Source organism: Brienomyrus brachyistius, chromosome 11 (genome assembly GCF_023856365.1).
Source record: "Brienomyrus brachyistius isolate T26 chromosome 11, BBRACH_0.4, whole genome shotgun sequence".
In the NCBI taxonomy this organism is placed as follows: Eukaryota; Metazoa; Chordata; class Actinopteri; order Osteoglossiformes; family Mormyridae; genus Brienomyrus; species Brienomyrus brachyistius.
The window spans coordinates 26,693,063-26,713,732 of NC_064543.1; the positions used below are offsets into that span (position 1 = coordinate 26,693,063).

General features: G+C 40.4%; 1 protein-coding gene across 3 annotated transcripts; it reads left to right on the top strand.

Moving 5' to 3' along the window:
* Positions 1-2,732: 2,732 nt before the first annotated feature.
* On the top strand, positions 2,733-9,331 carry LOC125751692 (calcitonin-1-like). Of its 3 annotated transcripts, XM_049030853.1 has the most exons (5): positions 5,114-5,188; positions 5,722-5,813; positions 6,491-6,625; positions 8,279-8,465; positions 8,827-9,331. In XM_049030853.1, exons 2-4 carry the CDS (start codon positions 5,728-5,730, stop codon positions 8,415-8,417), a joined length of 360 nt encoding a protein of 119 aa, XP_048886810.1. In that variant the 5' UTR covers positions 5,114-5,188; positions 5,722-5,727; the 3' UTR covers positions 8,418-8,465; positions 8,827-9,331. The 3 variants fall into 3 exon arrangements, with proteins under 3 accessions (XP_048886809.1, XP_048886810.1, XP_048886808.1); XM_049030852.1 differs by lacking the exons at positions 5,114-5,188; positions 8,279-8,465; positions 8,827-9,331 and adding exons at positions 2,733-2,787; positions 7,373-8,230; XM_049030851.1 differs by lacking the exons at positions 8,279-8,465; positions 8,827-9,331 and adding an exon at positions 7,373-8,230.
* Positions 9,332-20,670: the final 11,339 nt, after the last annotated feature.

Consider the following 20,670-nt stretch of genomic DNA (forward strand, 5'->3'; position numbering starts at 1 on the left):
GTTTCACCCAATCACAACACAATGCTAATCATGCCTTTCCTGTATTTCTTTGCTTAACTATTACTGTATATACTATTTGTCCATCCATCCATCCATTTTCCAAACCGCTTATCCTACTGGGTCGCGGCGGGGGGGTCCGGAGCCTATCCCAGAAACAATGGGTATATACTATTTGTTTATGTTCAAAACAGTTCACATGCACAACAATTGATTGTACCCCAGCACAAAACAGTCCAGCATAGGTTATAAGTCTGGTGAAGGTCACATTCAGTGCATATTGTAGGTTTTTAATCTCTGTTTGTTGTCTTCATGTTTTATGTCTGACTCCAGCTTCTGCCTGGCATGAGTTACGCATCGCATCCTCTTTTCTCTGGATGTTGCTTTTTACTTCATGGTTTTCAGTGTTATATGATGCCTTAGTGCCTCAAAAGAAGAGCCTTGTGACTCACAGTTACACAACTACACAGTTACAGCCCTTGGGCTCTGCTCATCAACAAAAGAGGGCTGCTTCACTACATCTGCATGGAGCACAGGAGATAGGTACCGTCATGCCAGGGCTGTTCTGTGATGTGTGATGTTCCTTACTTTCTATGCGTACAGTCACCGCTGCAGCTACACCATGGAATCAACCAGACACAAAAATCAATCTGGCTAAAATAATACAAGATATTTTTAAAGAACTTCCCTAAAGATAGACTAATTCCCCCAATACTGCTCGATTAAGGGAGCAGGAGCTCCTTGTGGGGAAACAGCAGCTTTTAAAATCTTTTTGTTGACTATTCCATGTGAATTGTAATACTGATGAATTTATAATCAACCCTAAAGTCAAATATTGTTTTTATGGGGGGTGTGAACCTCTCCATGTCATTGGTACATCTGCTTTATCTCCGTGATGATGGTAACTTTCTTTGTTAACTGGTCACCTCTTCCTGTGACCTATTGTATTTTACTTGTGTGGGAATGTGTCTATTGATAATGGAACAAGCTTACAGAAGCCCCTCATTAACTATGAGCTCTCAGTCATACCCTTTGGTTGACGATGAATTCTTGCCATTCCTCTTCAGTGATTCTCGCACAGCCCGATCCTCATTAGTGCAAAATGCTAAGCTATCTGGACACCTTCTTCTCCTCATAATGCCAGCTGGCATTTTGCTTTGTTGGATGATTCAATTAGTCTCCCTGGGGCTGTCCTGCCTCTGTTCCTCCAATGAGGTTAAGGTTTAAATGTTCTCCTTGTGATGCAAGTTTTTGCTTGAAACCTTTGTGTTCTTTAATTTCATCAGAATTTGAGAACTATGAGGTATTGAAAGACAAAGGAACATTTATAAATGGGCCAGTCAATTTTGCCAGTTATAAAGAACATATGGAACAGGAAGAACTAGAACTATTTTAATGTTAATAGCATTGACATAATGCTCTACAATTTAATATTTCTGCCCTATATGGATCATATTCAGTAGGATAACTCTGGGTACTCCGGTTAGTTGCATGGATGTCTCTAAATTGATATGTGTGATGATGTGTCTTGTGATGGATTGGCATCCCATCAGGGAGATCCTCTGCCCTGTCCCTCTGTATGGATTAGCAGGTATGAAGGATGGATGGATGGATGTTGGCTATATGTTATTAGCTATAAGATCATTATGTTATTAGCTATGAATTATCATCTGTGAGTATGCCAGGTACTTAACCTGAACAACTCCAATTAATTCTCCAGTAGTATAAATGGCTAAAAATACGGAAAATGGATTTAAAAAAATCTAAAGCAGACCATCTTAAATGTAGTTTATGGCAGTGTGCTTTCCTTCCAGGAGTTAACTTTAGAGTAATTGTGTAGTGGTTGATATTTCAATCTGAAGAGAACATTTCCATGTGGTTCCCACCATGTGTTCTCTCCCATCATGACTTTCTGCAGTCATGCTAACCCTGGATAATCCAGAGGGTAAACCTGGCCGCGCGATTTCATTAGAAAATCTTAAACAAATGTAAATTATACATTTTTAGTGTGGGGGTGGCATGGTGGTGCAGTGGTTAGCACTGTTACCTCACACCTCTGGGACCCGGGTTCAAGTCTCCACCTGGATTACATGTGTACGGAGTTTGCATGTTCTCCCCATGTCGTCGTGAGGTTTCCACCGGGTACTCCGGTTTCCCCCCACAGTCCAAAGACATGCTGAGGCTAACTGGAGTTACTAAATTGCCCGTAGGAGTGCATGTGTGAGTGAATGGTGTGTGAATGTGCCCTGCGATGGGCTGGTTGTTCCCTGACTCATGGCCATTGCTTCCAGGATAGGCTCCGGACCCCATGACCCAAAACGATAGGCAGTTTGGACATTTTTTTTTGTGTATTCTAATAGTGTGCCAAAAAACTTCATTATAGTGAATGTCTTCTTTTTTTGGCACGCTCAGATGCTAAAGTAATTAAATGAATAAATGCAACAATATGGAGGTATGTTTTCCTAACTGAGAAACAATAAACCATGACAAACTATGTCACAAAGAACACAGGTTGAAGATGGGCTGACAAAGTTCTCTCCTTCAAAAGAGGACTGAGCAATGTGCAACACTGGGAAAATTAAATATCATTTCCTTGATGATTTTTTGCACAACATGAACATTCCCTGCTTTCACTAAAGGTGATGCTACATTTTGCCTGTGGATATAGGTGACATCCATTTCCCGTCTCCCAGGCAGTGGCCTCTTTTGAGACGCTCCCTAGGCGCTCAGTGCATAGATCCCCCAGGTGCGCAAACACTCCCTTTGACGGACTAATGGAGAATACACAATGTAAGAGCATCTGTATACAAATTAATTGATTTGTGATTTAGTAGGCTTCCTTTCCACAATAGTGTACTTTGATTAAACTATTAGAGTGGAGTTATTGTCTGGTGATTTTGCCTGACAGTCATTGTTTGCTCTCTAACTGCTATTTTGTACGCAGTCAAATAGATCCCTTCGGTCGTCATGGAAGCTGGTAACCAAATAACTACATTATACATAAATAATTGTAGTTTGAGTTGATGTTATTCCTTCCTTGGTTATCTACTTGTGCAGGTGAAATAGCTCACTTGACAACATACTCAATTGGGAAATTATGCAGGTAGCCTATTGGATCTATTTTAATTTAAAAAGGAGAATAAAATGATATAAAACGCTTTTCAGATAGCAAATCTTAGTTAAGATCACGTGCTTGTTGCATATTGTGACAATTTTTACGTAAAATAAACTACGACCGATTATTGTTCCATAAATGCACTAGTAACAAAGGTAACCGATCACGCCAATTTCGTATTAGTCGATTGATTCTTTAATATTTATTTTATTTGAAACCTTGCAACATTGCACAGGATAAGCGGTTGGAACGGGTGGATGGATGGATGGATGGATGGATGGATGATAAAAGGACGAAATGTACTTTCGGGAACTAGGACTAGATTAAACAATCCACACGGTTTAACGTAACTTTTAACCTCTTTCTTGCTAGTAAGAATTTATAACAGAATATAATGGGTTTACATGCTTTTTTAAATATCGTAAATATTGCTTACGTTTGTTTTTTAAATAAATTTATATCGATGTACAATTTCATCTCAAACACCGATGGAAATCTTTAACTTGTCACATGCAGTAATTCACCCATTGGTTGGCGAACCAAGCAGCGGTGAAACAAGAATAAGCTTAAAAGGTTACTGCAGCAACTAAAACGTTTTAGCTTTGGGAGGGAAAATTTGCCCGGCGCACGTTAGCAGTGTTGGAGCTGCCTGCTCTACACCTCCGCAGCTTTGCCAGGGCTGGGAACTGAGCTCTGTCCAATTGCTGTGATTTACTGATTCTGTCATTTGCGGGGCGCTCTCTTCAATAGCATTAAAAGGCTCATCCCAGCTAATGGGGTTCCTTCGTGACGCAAAGGGAGCCTTTCGCTTTGCAAGTACTTTATGCAGTTCCGTACAATAATGAAAAGTAAGGAGCTTTAGTTGATGCCACGCGGTGAACACCGCCATAATTGGTTCGGGAAAAAAACTAAAAAAAAACCCTAACGGAGCTGTTAATAGGGACTATTGAGGAAAACATCATTTTAAATCGAAACAACGTAGAGTAATAGCAAATGAAAACAATATTATTTTACCATTAATTTGTTGATGTTGAAGTCGCATATAGCCCACATATTTTTGTTAATGTAATATGGAAGAAAACGATTATAAGATTTTGGACTTATAGTACCTTACTGTACTATATACTTAAAATAATGCAATTTCTGTATTTATAGCTTCAGAAACAAAGTTCATATCCTTTAAAACCACACATATTGTTCCCCCTTTTAAATTGAATTGATTCTGAATTAAAAACTGTACTTTTTAGGTCTCCTTGGACATTGAATATTAGACAACACTGCATGTATTATGACCAAACCCCCAGTTAACCTAATTCAAGAAACAAAGAGAGATTGATGTTGGCCGGACAGGACTTTATGATTTAAATGACATGGTCTCTTTTTTGGGGGAACAATGAATCCAAATCAAATATTGGGGAAGGTAGTTCCGTAAGTATTTATTTATATTTAATGAGATTCGCGGTTTACTTGTGTGAATCGTAGCACAATAATCATAATTTATATACAATAAATTTATGTTTATCGCTGCAGCAGATAAACAGAAAAAATGCTGTGTGCACTGTTCACTGTTTGACAGAAGATGGCTCTACCTGCTAAATCTGTATATTAAGTTTATTGATTTGGCATTTGAAAAATATCGGGGAAGGCGATGTTACGTGTTTGGAAGCCTGTAAAATATTTATAGGTGCAGATGATTTCCGTGACCATTCATTTGATTTTCTGCAGTTAAATTAATGACCTGAATGTAAATTTAGATATCAGATGATTCAATTTGCTAGTGGATTTTGTGAATGGAGCACTTAGTGACTTCAGTATGACGTAATTATAGTGTCATGTACCTTATTAGTGTGCCAGAACTAAGGGAAGGTCACTGATTGGTTGGCAAACGCAGCCAAGTCCCGTGGTTGGCTGAATGGAGACAATTAAACACCTACACAGTCAACACAGAAACCCTTGTGGTAGATATATAGGGTTGTGCATTGTACCAGTATACAACAGATACAAGAGTTGGTCTCAAAGAAGTTCAAATAAGCCCAACTTTCAGAATTTTGTTTGCAGGAAGATCTGAGACGCAAAGTAAGTAAATCTTTTTAACATTGTTGGGTTGCCTGGGCAGTGCATGCTGTATGCCTAAATCTGTAGAAGGTATATTTATATGAGTAATATATTTCATGCAAATCTTCTACCTGGGATTGCTTTGGAAAACTGAGTTAGTAGTATCCCTAGTGGCTACTAATAATTATAGCTGGGATATATTGTTATTAGATGCGTATAAAGTCTGCAGTAATTCAATAAGCTAATGCATTCGGTTTCAGCACCCAATAGCAAGTGCACTGATCTCGATGATCCTACAAAAGTCTTTTTTTCTTGTGTAGATGCTTGAAACTGGCAAAGGACAAGGGGTGAAATTTACTGCTCTGGAAAAATGTAAAAATTGTAGAAGTTTTGTGTTTGTGTGCCATCTATGGCAATGAATCAGAAGCTGCAGTCCTACTTTCTGGCTAATTGTGCTTAATTTTCCATGCTTATTTTGTTTTCACTGTCCATGTTTTCAAAGCATTAGCGCTTTGCTGGCTGAAGTTGTTCATTGGTATGCATCTTTGTTGTAGGGGACCATGGTTATGCTGAAGATCTCTGCTCTCCTTGTAGCTTATGCTCTGGTCGTTTGTCAGATGTACAGCTTACAGGCTGCTCCAGTGAGGTGAGGCAATACGTGCCTATTGTCAGTAATTATTTTTCGTCGAAGGGAAACAAAGTACAAAAAACATTTCTGTTAACAGTCATAAAGCGTCTGTGTATTCTTGAAAAGACAAAGTGGTTGTTATGGCTGCATTTCTTTATGTTAGCATCTCAACAAGAGAGAGTGGTTGATATATTCAGCCCCTTTAAGAATGTATTTTAGAGCTGGGTCTATTGGCACCAGAAACCCAGGAAGACCAAAAACTAGGCAGGATATTATCAATCTCCCAAAGAGGCCATTACAAATGCATTTTAATTAACTCTGAATGTTTTTACAAGCTATTAGAGAATGGCTATACAATGCCATTCCCCCATTTAATCCAATTTATAGAGTGCACATTTTTAAGTCTAAAGAAAATTGCAGTGACATTAAGAGAATTAAACAATGTGAGTAATATGTTTCTGTGTAGTTAAAGGTATATAAGAGAAGCCCATGCAAGCCCCCAGTTCTTACTACTTTATTGATTTTGTCATCAATTTTACCTTGGCTAGCTGTCAGCATTTTAAACACGACACTTTTAGCAGATTGTTTCTGAAATTGGCCTGGGTCCCTTAGGTCCGCAGCCTTTTAGCGCTAGCAGAAAAGCACCTGGCTGAGCCATATTTAATGCAGAGGCAATCCTGCGCTTGTGCTCACAGATCAGCTTTAGAGTCAATGACAGACCGAGTCACGCTCACGGACCATGAAGCGCGGAGATTACTAAACGCTATTGTCAAAGAATTCGTGCAGATGACGGCCGAGGAGCTGGAGCAACAGGAGAACGAAGGCAATAGGTACAGATCTCTTTACATCGCTTATGTTGTATTTGCCTGCAGGGTGGTTAAGAAGGCTTATTTGAAGGGTTACGTTCAGACCAGTATTTGAGGGGATGAAACGTTATCTTGGTTTATTTATTATAGAGTCATAATTACATTATGTTTGTATTTTCATGTGATGAAGTGTACCATTTAACCCTCAATTTTTACCTTATGAGGTGGTATCAAACCAGCTTCCAATACAAGTCAATCCTGCAAATGTTTGGTTAAGGCATAGAGGTATGTGCACAGAGAAAAGACCATCCAGCCATCTGGTCAAGGAAGGAACTGAAATTCATAGTGATAAATTCTCTGTCGTGAGCCCCTCTTGCATGGACTCATGTATGCCTCCCTTTATTTTTGAGCTGGTGCTCATGAGCCTGTTTGCCTGCTGAACGAGTCCAAACGGGAATGCTGAGAGAAAACAATGCGGACCGGATTGCATGAGAGCGGCAGTTCTGTGGCTGTGTTGCGTTGTAGCTGAGGATTGGATTGGTCATTAGAGCATGGCAGCATAGTAACTCAGGTTATGATTGTTGTTTACAGTTTTGGGAAGGGGGGGAACTTGCACATTACTTTTCCTGATTGCAAGATAAGCCATCTTATTTTGTTAAAATGCATGAGAGAAATGGGCACGATGCTATTAACCCGGAGTCGCAGGCAGCCTGCTCCCTGCATGCCGTTGTCACTGTGTGTCTGTCTCTTGCATGTTGTCTCTCCCAACAGCCTGGGCAGACCCATGTCCAAGCGCTGTTCCAATCTGAGCACGTGTGTGCTGGGCAAGCTGTCGCAGGAGCTGCACAAGTTGCAGACATACCCCCGCACCAACGTGGGAGCGGGCACACCGGGCAAGAAGCGCAGCGTCCCTGAGAGCGACCGCTATACTAGCTATGGGGAGCCGCTCGAGAGGATCTGAGCAGTCGTCTCACCCCCCATTCCCTCCCCATGTCCTGCCTCGGTGCATGCGGATCTCACCTGCTTGATTGCCTTCAGAGAAATCGCAATCGAAACTCCCCAAACCATCCTCCTTTCAGTTCCCTTTTGATTCCTCTTTTCCGGCAGAGAATTACAAAATAATTAAGACAATCAACATAAGAATTGTTGCACTTCTTCAGCAGAAAAAAAAATATTTATTACTTTTTAGTGAGCTGAATGAAAACTCAATATCAACAAAGTAATAGCAGTTACTCCACAATAACAATAATAAATGCTTCTTTCATGCTTGATTATGTTTCTTATTTAATAAATTTATTTTTCTACCAGGAAACTGTTAGCCTCCTTTATTTGATTATCTGTTAATTTGCATATGAATGCGTAACTTTTAATTTGTTGTACGATCTTTGTTGTTACTGGCCCAAAAGTTTTGTAGCTAAAGCTGAACTGCTGCAACTTGTTGTAGTTCAATTAGTTACGATATCACTTAGTTACCACAGGCATCACCCTAATTCAGGTAAGTTGTGCAATTTTAAAATGAAGAATGGCGGCTTGCAGCTGTAATACTTTCAAACCCATTGTATAAAATGCAAGTAATGTTTTCTCTCAGCTTTTTGCAGTAATGTACGAGGCATTGAAAGTGGTGGCTTGAATCTATGAGCATCCGTGACTTTCTATGCCTCCCTCTCCGCGAATCAGCATCACGGCGCAGAAGCGAGCCTGTAACACAGCAACGTGTGTCACTCACCGCCTGGCTGACTTCCTCAGCCGCTCTGGGGGCATAGGGAACAGCAACTTCGTCCCCACCAACGTGGGCTCCAAGGCGTTTGGCCGGTGAAGAAGCCGCAGCCTAATAGGAATGTGACGTGTCATTATCAGGGATACGGTGAATAATCCCGCTGCTCACACTGCCTGTCTCATATACCTGCAATCAAGACACCAATGTGCACGGCCTACCTGCATCCAAAAATGCCCATGCACCCCCTCTCCTGAAACCAAAACACTCCCTACATCCTCCCTGCCTGCAAATGAAATGCTCTGATATTCTTACCGTTTGCAAGTGAAATATTTCAGTCACTCTCATTTTAAGTGACTAGAGAAGATTGCATGCCTGTGCTTATAGAGTTTGTGAATAAATATTGAGAATGATGTCGTTTGAAAAATGAGGCATAACACTGATCTCTCTCCTTTACTGGTCTGGTCGAAAGACCCCATGCTTACTTTCCTGGGTTTCATTTTTTTTGCAGAGGTTGACATTCTGAACAAGATGACATCACGTTTTATTTTTGAGAAACGAACCCCATTCCTCACCCCTCTCATCTCCAGCAGCCCTAAAACAGTAGAAGAATGGCACTGGTACTCCAGGATCAACAGCCCACATCCTCTCAGTGTTACTTATTTCCATTTTTGCTTTTGGCAAATGAGGCATAGAAAAAAGTAGAGCACTTCATTTATGTACATTCGTAGTTAAACCGAGAATTCTCTTTAATTTTACATGCAAATCTATTTAAAATAAACGCAAACAGCACGGGTTTTTCGGTTCTCCTATGATATAGAGCACATCTCTACCATGTGACCCCCCCCCCCCTTGTCTTAGCAACGTGCTGCAGAGCCCCGAGGGACATCATCAAAGCTCGGCCCCCCAAGGCCTCTCTGATATTGGCTGTGTCTTGTGCCTTGATGTAAAACACTTTACATGACATGATTGTACAATATGTTTGAAAAAAAAAAGATGAAAAAAAATTAATTCATATTGTAATGATTGTGAATTTCAGCAAGATTAAAAAGTATTTTAGATACATTTGGGTTGGGGTTCCTGTTTTATTCTTCAGAAGATTATATTTGCATTGGCAGGACCACCCAGGTGACACTTTTTTGCCCACACACTGGTTTAAATACAGAAATTGCTTCCTGAAAAACATTTTAGACAAGCAGGAGGGATCACCTGTCCAGCTGGTGGTCAGTATTGCTACTATTCAACACTAAAAACTGGCAGACAGGCATTTAGAAGATAATCCCCTTGTGCTATTCATTGTTAGACCTAATGGATGGTAAGCATACCCGAAAACTTTGTTTTTTAATCCTTGGCTGCCTATAATTGAAATGGAAGCAAAAACACTTATTTCCTTCCACAGATTAAAACAAAAATTTAAAAAGGAACATAAAATATTGACAAAATGTGCCCTGGCAGATTTCCACATATAGCAATTTTTTAAAAGTTTTATGTTTGCACCAAACTGAATACTGCCACGTCAGTACATTTCATCTTCATGTGGGGGCTGCTGGTGTCACTGGAGCTTATCTTCACAAAGTTGCTGCACACATTCTGGGATACGTACTCCGTCTATTTACATTCAAGGCATTCATGCAGTTCTGCATCTGACAGATGGCTGCATGCTGAGTTGCATAGGTGCACAATCCCTATAAAAACCTAAAGTTAGAATAATCAGGGCTCCACACAATGAAAAAAAAATATTCATTTTTACCATTAACATGGTATTTAGAAATGTAGCCCGTGCTCCAGAGTTGGTTTTTTTCTCTCAATAAAAACATACGTCACAAACATGTTTGTCCGTGTATGGACAGGCTGACAATCGCTGATAATAATTATAATAAACATTGACACTTTTGAAAAATCAAAACATCAACATACGTTAAAATATCAACCAACTTCTGATCCCAATAGTCCAAGGGCCCTTTGGGACAGGGGCCCTAAAACATCTCAATCGTAATTGGATTGGTCTGTGCTAGTGGCCGAAGAATTATATACTTTCATGGGCTGCAATGTCTGTAGCGGCACCCCTGCATACCATCTCCACTGATATTTCATAAATATTAACTGTAAAAAGCCACAGTTTATATTTGCCTTAAAAATATTATTAGCTTATCTATAAGAACGCAAAAAAGCTTCATAAAATGATGGGGGAACAAGTTAACGAATTAGGTCATTATAACCATAACCGAATTACAGAGGACTTTTAGAGGAAGTTTAGACTATGATAATGCTATTTTCTTCAAAAAGTGATTAGCTAGAAATAATCCAGCTAGTTAACTTTCACTACCTTTGCTGCTTCAGGGAGGCGAGAAGTGTGGATGTCTTAAGAAATGGGCTGTATTTAAGAATTCTTGGTTTTTTTGCCTATGCTTAAACCAGGAAAAAACACTACAAGCAGAGATTAACATTTTTGATGCAGGTCCTAAGAAATGCCGTTCCATTTTCACCATTTTTAGTTGGCACTTAGATGAGGCCAATGGATGACTGATGGATGGGCTTAGCCCACTGGGTTTTAATTGTATCTGCTCCTAGTGCAAATGCTTCATTTTAACATTAATCTGTAGCATCCCATCCTGGCAATCAAACTGTTTCCCTGCCTGTGCCTTAGTAACACTGTCTTTTCGCTGACTCTTGATGAGCCAGAATTGCCTTCCGTAATAACGTCACCTGATTAAAGGCTGGGAATTAATATTCTGTTCCATTTCAATTCCATATTTGGTTATTTGTTATCTCCATTTTAATCAATCAAGGCGCTTGAACTGGTCCTTATGCTGAAACAGGGTATTATGGTCCTGATTTGATAGTTAAAGTTGAGACTAAATTACCTGATAGCCATCAACGATGTGCTGTTTTATGTAGTTAACATTGTAAAGGTTCAACGGAGGTATTCATTCCCAAATTAGATGAATGGTGAAGGACCCAACTGGCTCCCTTCAGGTATGCAAACGCCATGCAGGTAAAGAGGAACTTCTTATATATAAGCAATATTACTACAATTCAGGCATGGGACAGAAGATCAGAATTTTCTCCAAACACGACACGAGAGACATTAACAAAATTGTTTCACTGAAAGAAATAAACCGTAAAACTCTCAGAACTTTGTGTGAAATGACACCATGCAGCTGCGACTTCACATCGGGCTAGAAAGGCTAGTTACTGTATGTGGTAATTGGACAAAATACAGTAAACAGAAATCCCGTAATTCCTCTGCAACCAGATGTCATTAGCTAAATGGATTAGAGCAAGTCACAACCCATATGCCTCACAGGTTTACAAATTAAATAATCTAAATGGGATCCATCAGCAAGGAATGCCAAATAAAGTTTACAGCACTTAGAAACGGCAAAACCCTTTAACAGGCAGGGGTCACTGATTGGCAGCAGGCCAATGAATGGTAGAAGAACAGATTATTCTGTGGCTTTAAAAAAGGTTTATTGATAATCAAGTTAGAAGATGCACATCTAATAAAGCAAGAATAGTATCCTGTAGGGTTGATCGATAATAAGAGATAAGACAGTTTGTGGTTGTGCAGACTCCCATCGACGCAAATAGAGCATAAGTTGTGTCATGAATAGAACACAGACGTCATGACCGTGCATATTTTACATAGTAATGCAAATGGATATTTAAGAGTCATGTTTGCAGGTAAGAGCACTGTATTGTCGAGTTGTGCATGTCTATTAACGTGAGCTCCCATTGACCATCCTCAGATCTCCGTTTCTATTGCTTTTTGATGGAGTCATTCTTAATTTGATTGGCGTAGGCTACACCTTTTGTCTGTCATGTTAGACCAGAAAAGAATGGAGATACTTTATTAATCCCTGTGGGTAAATTCTATTTATACCAATCCATCCTGCTCTCTGTAAAACACACAGGTGGAGGATAGTAAGCTTGGGGATGCCAGTGTAGGATCAGCCAGTGTGCAGCATCACTGGAGCTGGGGGTTAATGACCTTGGTCAACAGCCAAAGGACACGTGACAAAGGGCCTTGGCTTGAAGTGGCAACCTTCTGATCAGGGGCACAAAGGCTTATCCCGCTAAGCTGCTCACTGCCACCCTACTTGCTCTTTGGCAGTTTTTCTCAACCCAGTTCTCACCCCCCCCCCAAGACAGCACATGTTTGCTTCCTCCCAGATCCCAGCTATGTTTTTATCTGTGTTGGTTTATGTGTGGGAAGAACAAGGTTATACCTATCTATATAATGAATGAGCTCTCTGCTTCTGTATGTCTCATGAGTGCTTAAAATGTAATAAAACCATTGTGCATAATGTTCAATAATCTGCGTTATTTCCAGTATCATCACATTTTTTGTAGGTGCACTTTCCTGCCCTGATAACTCACAGTAATGCTGTGACTAATTTTCTTCCAGTTTCAGTGCTTGCTGCCTGTATTAGTGCAACAGTGTCTTTAACTGCAAGTGATACACTGATGGAGGCTGGGTGCAGTGAGACATGAAGCCTTTCATACACATATATTAGCCCTTTATTGCCTGCTCAGAAGTAGGTAAAGATGCATTTTTATGGTTCTCAGCTGAAACTCCACAATCACTTTAAAGGTCCTTTTGAAGCTGTAATGTTTATTATAATAACCATCAGCAGAAGACAGAATTAGGTACAAGCTGCTTGCGACTTTATTGATGTGATAAAAATGACAGCCAGGGTGGTAAAAAAATGTTTGGTTTTTTCATCTAGAAATCGAAGAGTGTTGTATGGGCCTATGCAGATGCGTTTATCTTCTTGTTAATGAGGCAGAGTAAGAATATTATTGGAATAACATGTTGGGGAGAGGAGCCATGTGTGGAAGTGTGGAAGATATCTTGTCTGTATGTGTACCAGTAAGCTGTCTGTGTACCAGTACTCTGTCTGTCTGTCCGTCTGCCTGCCAGTACTGCGTATCAGTACTCTGTCCTTGCAATACTATCCCTATCTGTGTAGCAGTACTCAGTCCATCTGCCAATATTCTGCCTGTGTACCACTACTTTAGCTCTCTGCCCGTAATCTGTCTGCAGACCAGTACTCTGCGTATTAGTACTCTGTCCATTTGCCAAAACTCTGTCTGTGCACTTATACTGCAGTCATGTAAATTCACAAACTACAGTCCATGCGTGGAGAAGTATGTCCTGGCCTGTATGTCTGCAGGTAATCTCTCTGTGTAGCAGTACTCTGTCTTATGTTTGCCAGTACTCTCTCATATTTCGTCCCTGATATGCAGCATCAGAGTATCATTGGATCATACAAATCTATCTCGCAATAGAGCAAATGATATCACTAGTATTACCACATAGCATTTTCTTTCCTTCTTTATTGTGTTTTTTAGTTGAGGGGTGGGTTAGAGCACAAGGTCAGCCAACCTGTGGCATCCCGGATCCAGAAGGTAAGTGTCTTGCTCGAGGGCTGGGGCTCGAATCGCTGATCTTCCAGTAATATCCATTGAGACTGAGCCTGCTAAGACACTGACATTATAATGTTAAAGGTTCATAGTAATTACTTGCAAAAAGAATGCGAAATGTTAAATAGGTTTATTTGTATTTGTGGGGGCAGGGGCCAAATTCCTCACAGCCAAGGAAGGATGTTATTCACTACTAGGTTTGTAATGCGGGCCTGAAGCTGCTGAGACACGCTCCATGTTCCCTGAGAAGGGGGGTGGGCATGCTGTCCGGAAAAACGACAGCAGCAGCCGCAGGCTTACGCAGAGACTCGGCGACCTGCGCACATCAAGTGTTTACACTCAGTACGGTAATTCCGCTTGGAGGCAGAGGTGAGCGGGATCTCATCTCCACAGTTCAGCTTGCAGAAACAAGCCGCCGCTGTTATTCCTACAAATAGCTCTCTATCTCCGGCGTGCCTGGTTATTTTGCTGAAATCTTCCCATTTGTGGTTATTATTTTATCTGGAAGTTTAAAATGCATGGAGAAATGACTGGAGTTCACATCTAGCATTGGCCATCAAAATTTCACCCTTGATGTTGTTACTTAAAATAATTCATGTTAGAAATTATGTCAAATTTGATATTCCAGAATTTACTACAATGTTGTAGTAAGGCGCTAAGCACTCATCCAGTTGGCCTGTCTTGTATATAGTTTTGGTTTCTTCTTAAGCAAGAGTTCTTGTTTTGCAGAAATAATCCACTAAACCTCCAGGGTTAAAATTTGCCAACAGTGGTTGGAGACTGATTATTGATTTTAGGCTCTGTGGAAATGATCGATCAGCAGCCCAGATTTAGGCCTTATGATTAGAAAAAATACTGCAGCCTGTCTAAGGCAATAGTTCAGAGATTTATGTTGCATACCACCATTATAACTGACATTAACATACCTTTGCATACCATATGAAAAAATTTAAAATAATGGCAATGTTTTTCTATCTGTGTCAGAAACATAGGCTACCAGACTGAACTGAAAACTACGTGGTAAATTTTTCTGTTATATTGCTTTGAGTAAACCCTAAGCCTACTTCCCAGACAGAGGAGATTTTCGCCGGTGAGTCAGTCAGATATCAACACTGGGAGTCTCATTTATCAAACTTTACGTAAGTTTCACAGTGAAAAAAAGCTCATGCATGAAATAATGTGTATGTACAAAAATTATGGATATATTAAACTTATAAAAAAGTTTGTACATTGTTAAGAAATAGGAAATGTCCATAGGAAAACAATATTCATATGAAAAGTAAGAATCAGATTTATAAAATGTTGCTTAAACTGAGACACACTTCGTGCATAGTTACAAATCCCACTCATTGTACAGGCATTTGTATGTAGGCATGCTTAAGAGACCACTAGGGCTGGGATTGTTCTCTTTTTTAAGCAACTGTCCGGGAAAATTAATATTCTTTCCCGGGACATGAATTGTCCTGGTTTCTTGTGAAAATGTACATCTAATTTAGAATTTTGTAGCTTCAAATAAACCTCACTTGGTTTCATTCTACTGCTATTCTTTTTTCTTCCTGGTTATGTTTATATATGTAAAAGGTTAATAACGGATAAAACTGTCAATTGGCCATGTCTATACTTTTATTTGATTATTAGCAAAAATACGAAAGCTTACCATATAACCAGGCAACTGCACGGGCTGTTGGTCTGCCGTGCACATCCCCATCCATGACCCCACTGTGATTTAAATAGCTTGCTAGATGTAGAATTGTTTTTTTTTTCTAAATATTTTGTTGTTTTTGTGAAATCGGCGAGGAAGAGGCCCTACACGTTGGATGAGCTACGGGGGTAAAAGAAAAAGCGATTTACAGCATTCAACTCAGAGTGGGAGAAAAAGAGAAAATATTTCGGAATGGATGAGGCACAGCTAAAGGGACTTGGAGGATACTGCACAAAGCGGAATCTCCTAGTTAGCTGGATAACTTCAGCCAAATGTGAAAACTGTCCAGGTAAGTGACCTTCGTACTGGACAATCCTTGTATTTGGCATAAGATATCTAGCTAATGAAAAAGACTGCTTGTGGAATACCCCTCTACCAGTTCCCCAACACTCATGTTTTATGCCCAGTCAAAATTTCAAATATGAAAAACAGGAAAATTATGCAAAAACAAAGTAGCAGCAGAGTTTTGTATTAAGCAAACACAAAAATCTAAATTGAAAAAATAATTTAAATTTAAAAAGTTGAAACTATCATGCTTGGAGTTTAAATCATTTATTGAGGAAACAATAGGGACTTCTGCAGTCAACAAAATGAATGAGAAATACACACTGAAAAGAGGTGAGAAATGTCAGTATTTAGTTGTGCAAATTCATTAAGTTAAAAGGTTGTTTTAAATTTATTTTATACAACAGTTAGTTCCGACCAAGAAATCTGATTGGACACAAGGCGTTCTATAAGGGCGTTTCCCATCAGCTGTATCATTCCGCTTCACAGGTGTATGTAAAAACCATAACGTCTCCGTAACATCCATAACATTAATGTCTCATCTCCACCCATACGGATTCAGTGCTGGGCTGATTCTCATTGTGTGCATTTTGAGAACCTGCCCCCATTTCCACCGGTTTCAAAAATGAACGTCGGTGGAAGTGAGAGTAAAGTAAAGGTTCACATAGGCCTATGTTTCGTTTTGTTGGATTTATTTTGATCAATTTTGGATTTTATGTTTTTATGAGCTGCTAAACCGAAAAAAAGGTTTCAGAGTGTGACTCATTGTGCTCTGTCTCTAAAGCCTATATCCACTTTTGTGTCCTTAAAGGCTCCCCGTCTATGTTTGTGAGTTTAGTCTTTATTCTCAGTCGGTGTTTTACCATCGTCCTTTTAAGGACCATACAATAGGTCTGCTAATAAGTGAACTTTGCTGGCTGCCTCGAAATCTCTTCACCACAGTATTTTATTTATTAGACCTGCGGCATGGTTTTAATTTACAATGCAAAGTTATTCTGCTAATAAGCTGGCTATCTGTTTCACTGCTGGCACTGGGGATATCAGACAATATCGGTTATGGACTGAATTTTCCAGGTATGCAGAAGGTTTGGACGCGATTGCCAGTCCCACTTTTGCTGACGTTACGGGAACTATGTTTGTAAATGTTTAAATAAATAAACAAAATATTCTGTATGTTGTAACTGTCACCTTGCGGGCTCGTGCCTATGACCATCGGGACATTCCACGAAGCAGGATTAAAGGAAAGTCTGACTTATTTCTATAAGTCTAGCTCATTTAAGTGGGAGTTCCGTTCCATCAAAGTGCCTTAAATGAATCCCAGCTGAGCTACCATGGTAACTTAGGCGAGAGAACAAATCTCATACGGTCCAGTGTCCTGTACTAGTTTAAATGGACTTTATATTCATTCACTTACATTTCACCCATCCGACAAGTTACCCCGATAAGCCAGTAGCCCCCGCTTCGTAGTTCAGTCGAACCAGGAACTTTTGAGGTGTATGGCGACAGCATAAACCACTGTACCACCATGCCACTATACTAGGCACTTGTAACATTTACATAACTTACGCATTTAATCTGTCTGCAATTCTTTGCCAAGCCAACTCCCTGGCATTGTTTATGGCCACAGTATTGCCTTTTTTAACAATTACATCTTTGTACTTTTCATACAGCTCCATCAGCAGCGTTTGTTCTGCGGTGGGGGAAAAAAAACGGCACTCTCGTTTTACATGCATTCTGACTCATTTGATCAATCTATCGTTCATCCATTCATTTGGGCTTCTTAAATATCTCGCACTAAGTGTGCGCTCTAAGTGAGACTATGCAAGTCTGTCTTGTATGAGCCTTGATTAATTAAAGCGGAACTGCGTTAGTGGAACGACATTTGAGTCTGAAGTTTGGATCTGACTTTTTCGGGAAAGTCTGTTTTTTTTTAGCCTCTTTCATGGAATACCCCCCAGGGAGTCTTAAAAATATTATCATACTATATTTGCAAATATGGTTTATTCCCCAACCCCCCAAAAAATTCTGAGTGTCCCGTGTTTCACAGATCAAAGGTGGCAACCCTAGAGACCGCCCCATCCCCACTCATAAATTACCCTACATTGGCAATGCAAAATAACCACCTGTATATATAAATGATCTGCAGAGCCTTCTAAGTTACATAGTAGAAAAATATTATCTCATAGTAGTTCGTGCTCTCGAGTTAATAATTCATGGTCGAGTTAATAATTAGTGCTCTCAAGTTAGTAATTCATGTTGTCTAGTCAGTAATTCATTCTCTCGAGTAACTAATTTGTGCTGTTGAGTTAGTAATTTCTATGCGCAAATTAATCCCCAATCAGAGAGCACAAACGAATTACTCGAAAACACAAGTTAGTAAACCTGTTATGCCCATGCCGGCTGGCCCGAACACCGGCAGCTGATCTCCGGCCGATCAGCCCGTTCCTGACGCTCGACTGTTACAAACATGCCTTGCGAAGTATTGCTGTCATTATCTTAATCAGCCTTACCGAGCACTTTCTTCGTCTCCTGTTCACCCTGTTCATCCTGCCTGCTGTATCCTGCCCGCTGGCCTGCTGCCCCGCTGGCCTGCTGCCCCGCTGCTCTGCTGGCCTGCTGCCCCGCTGCCCTGCTGCCCCACTGCCCCTGGTCCTCCCTGCCTTTCGTCTCCTCATCCCATCCTTTGGTGTAAGACTGATATCCCTGGAACTCAATCCTTGCCCATGACCCAACCACCTGACTGAATCTCCCCGCTGAATTTGTTTGTACCTGGCTTCCTTAATAAACCCATTTGTTCCCACATCTTGGGGTCTGCCTTCTCCATTCCCGCCAGGCGTCACAAAACCCATGGTACAAATAATAACTCGAGAGCACAAATTATTACAACTACCGTGACACCCAAGGGGCTCAATAATGAGCATGTACTATGTCTGTAACATCATTTCAGAGACAATGGAGCCACAAATAGGAGGAACAAAAAAAATTTCTCAACATGCGAAGTGTAGACTTAATAGTTTCTAAAACAGAGGCATGTCAAACAATTTTATTTGGTAGTACATCTGACAAACATCTGAATACATCTGAATCTGTTCTTTGGAGACTTGCAGCCAGGGCAGGTGATGGAACAGTCTTTACAGATGATACTGCTGTTGTGACCCACTGGGTTGGCTACTTTGAGCAGCTGTTTAAAGCTGATCCTTCGGCTAGGATGTTAGACATCTCTGAGTCCACAGTTCTTGAGGCTGATCCTTCAATCAGCTGTGAACCACCCAGTCTCACTGAGATTAGATGAATGGTGAATCAGCTAGGAGTAGGGAAGGCTGCAGGGATCTGTGGTATCAGGGGGGAACTGCTCTCAGTGCGTGGGTTAGGTTCTTGCTAGGGTCATCCTTAACAGGATTTGTGATCACTTGCTCACCTACCAGTGACTGGAGCAGTATGGTTTTACATCTAAGAAGTCTACCATTGAGGACATCCTGGCACTGAGGGTCCTCATTGAGCACAAACTCAAGTACGGCAGAGGTTCTTTGTAGCCTTTGGCAATTTTCGTAAATTGTTTACTTAGTTGATCAAGCTGTCCTGTAGGAAATCCTGAGACTTTGCTGGATCCCCTTGAAGTTCCTGGATGACCTGTACACTGGCACTGTGAGTGCAGTGCACTGTGTGGAAGCAGAACCTCTGCATTCTTCCCAGTTCATTCTGGGGTTTGCCGGTGGTGAATTATTGCTCCTACTCTGTTCATCTGTTGGACAGGGCTGTGGGGTCCAGGGGCTGTGGGACCTCTGTTGGTGAAGATAGATTTACTGATCTTGACTTTGCCGATGATACTGTGATCTTTGCGGAGTCAATGGAAGCTCTAATTGGAGTTCTTGACTCTTGACTGAGCAAGGAGTCTGGGTGACGGGGATTGTGTCTTGGATAAAAACTAAAATCCAGGCCTTTAATGACTTATTGAACACAGCCATCGGTATTGCGTCAGTTTGTAGGGAGAAAGTCGACCTGGGTTGTGTGTCCCACTATGTTAGCAACTTACGTACTACGATGCATCGTTAAATGATGCAAGTGTTTCCCAAAACCATAGTTTGAATGAACGTTCGTAAACATTGTCCTTAAGTTGGCTTAGTTCCGGGTAAATATGGTGGAATTCATTACATAGATAAAGGGCTGCTTGATTATGACATCAAATAATTACATCAAGTAATATTACGATATTTATAAAACCAAAAAGAAGATGAAGTTACCTGAAATAGAGTATTGCCAAATATATTCTGTCTAACAACAGAATGTGTCTAGTATGTTGTGTCAACAGACGCACAGCAGTGCCAATAAGTGTGATATGATTATTACGCAGTATCATTCAGCAATCATGATTACGATGTATCATTCTGCGATTATGTATATACACAGTACTAAAAAAGATGGGGGAAACAAATAGGCCAAAAACACCGGCAAATTAGCAGCTAAAAATAACGAATAGCTTCATAATCATTGAGAGCTTCCGATTATTGAGTCAGCTGCATGGAGTGAGATTTTCTGTTCTCTGTTCTGCACACATTTACATGTATGTAAAAGTTTTATTACCTTGTAAATAGTCTGTAGGGTTTGCAAGCTGCCCTAACATTTTTGATGCAGCTAATATTAAGTTCAGAATGAAATACAGAGTTGCCGTAAGATTTCTTGCGTGACAGTCTGAAAGACTTTGCAACCCTGAACACGTAAATATTTTTTGTTTCACCTAAATTGATTTGTATAGAAAATAACCATATACAGTTGTTAATTAAAAAGAGGAAACTTCAACTAATACGCACAAGGGGAGACACGGCAAAAGCAGCCCAAACCAGAAAAGGCGGCTGGCAAAAAGTGGCCGACAAATTAAACGCGGAAGTAGTATTCATTGTACTTACTGACTGCAGGACACCATTTACTCATGCCACGCCCCAG

What these genes read in the sequence shown, in the direction of transcription:
- LOC125751692 (XM_049030852.1), top strand. Translation starts at nt 5,728, where the DNA reads ATGGTTATGCTGAAGATCTCTGCTCTCCTTGTAGCTTATGCTCTGGTC. An exon ending in TTACAGGCTGCTCCAGTGAG is followed by an intron (nt 5,814 to 6,490) that starts GTGAGGCAATAC and finishes TTGTGCTCACAG; the next exon opens with ATCAGCTTTAGAGTCAATGA. An exon ending in CAGGAGAACGAAGGCAATAG is followed by an intron (nt 6,626 to 7,372) that starts GTACAGATCTCT and finishes CTCTCCCAACAG; the next exon opens with CCTGGGCAGACCCATGTCCA.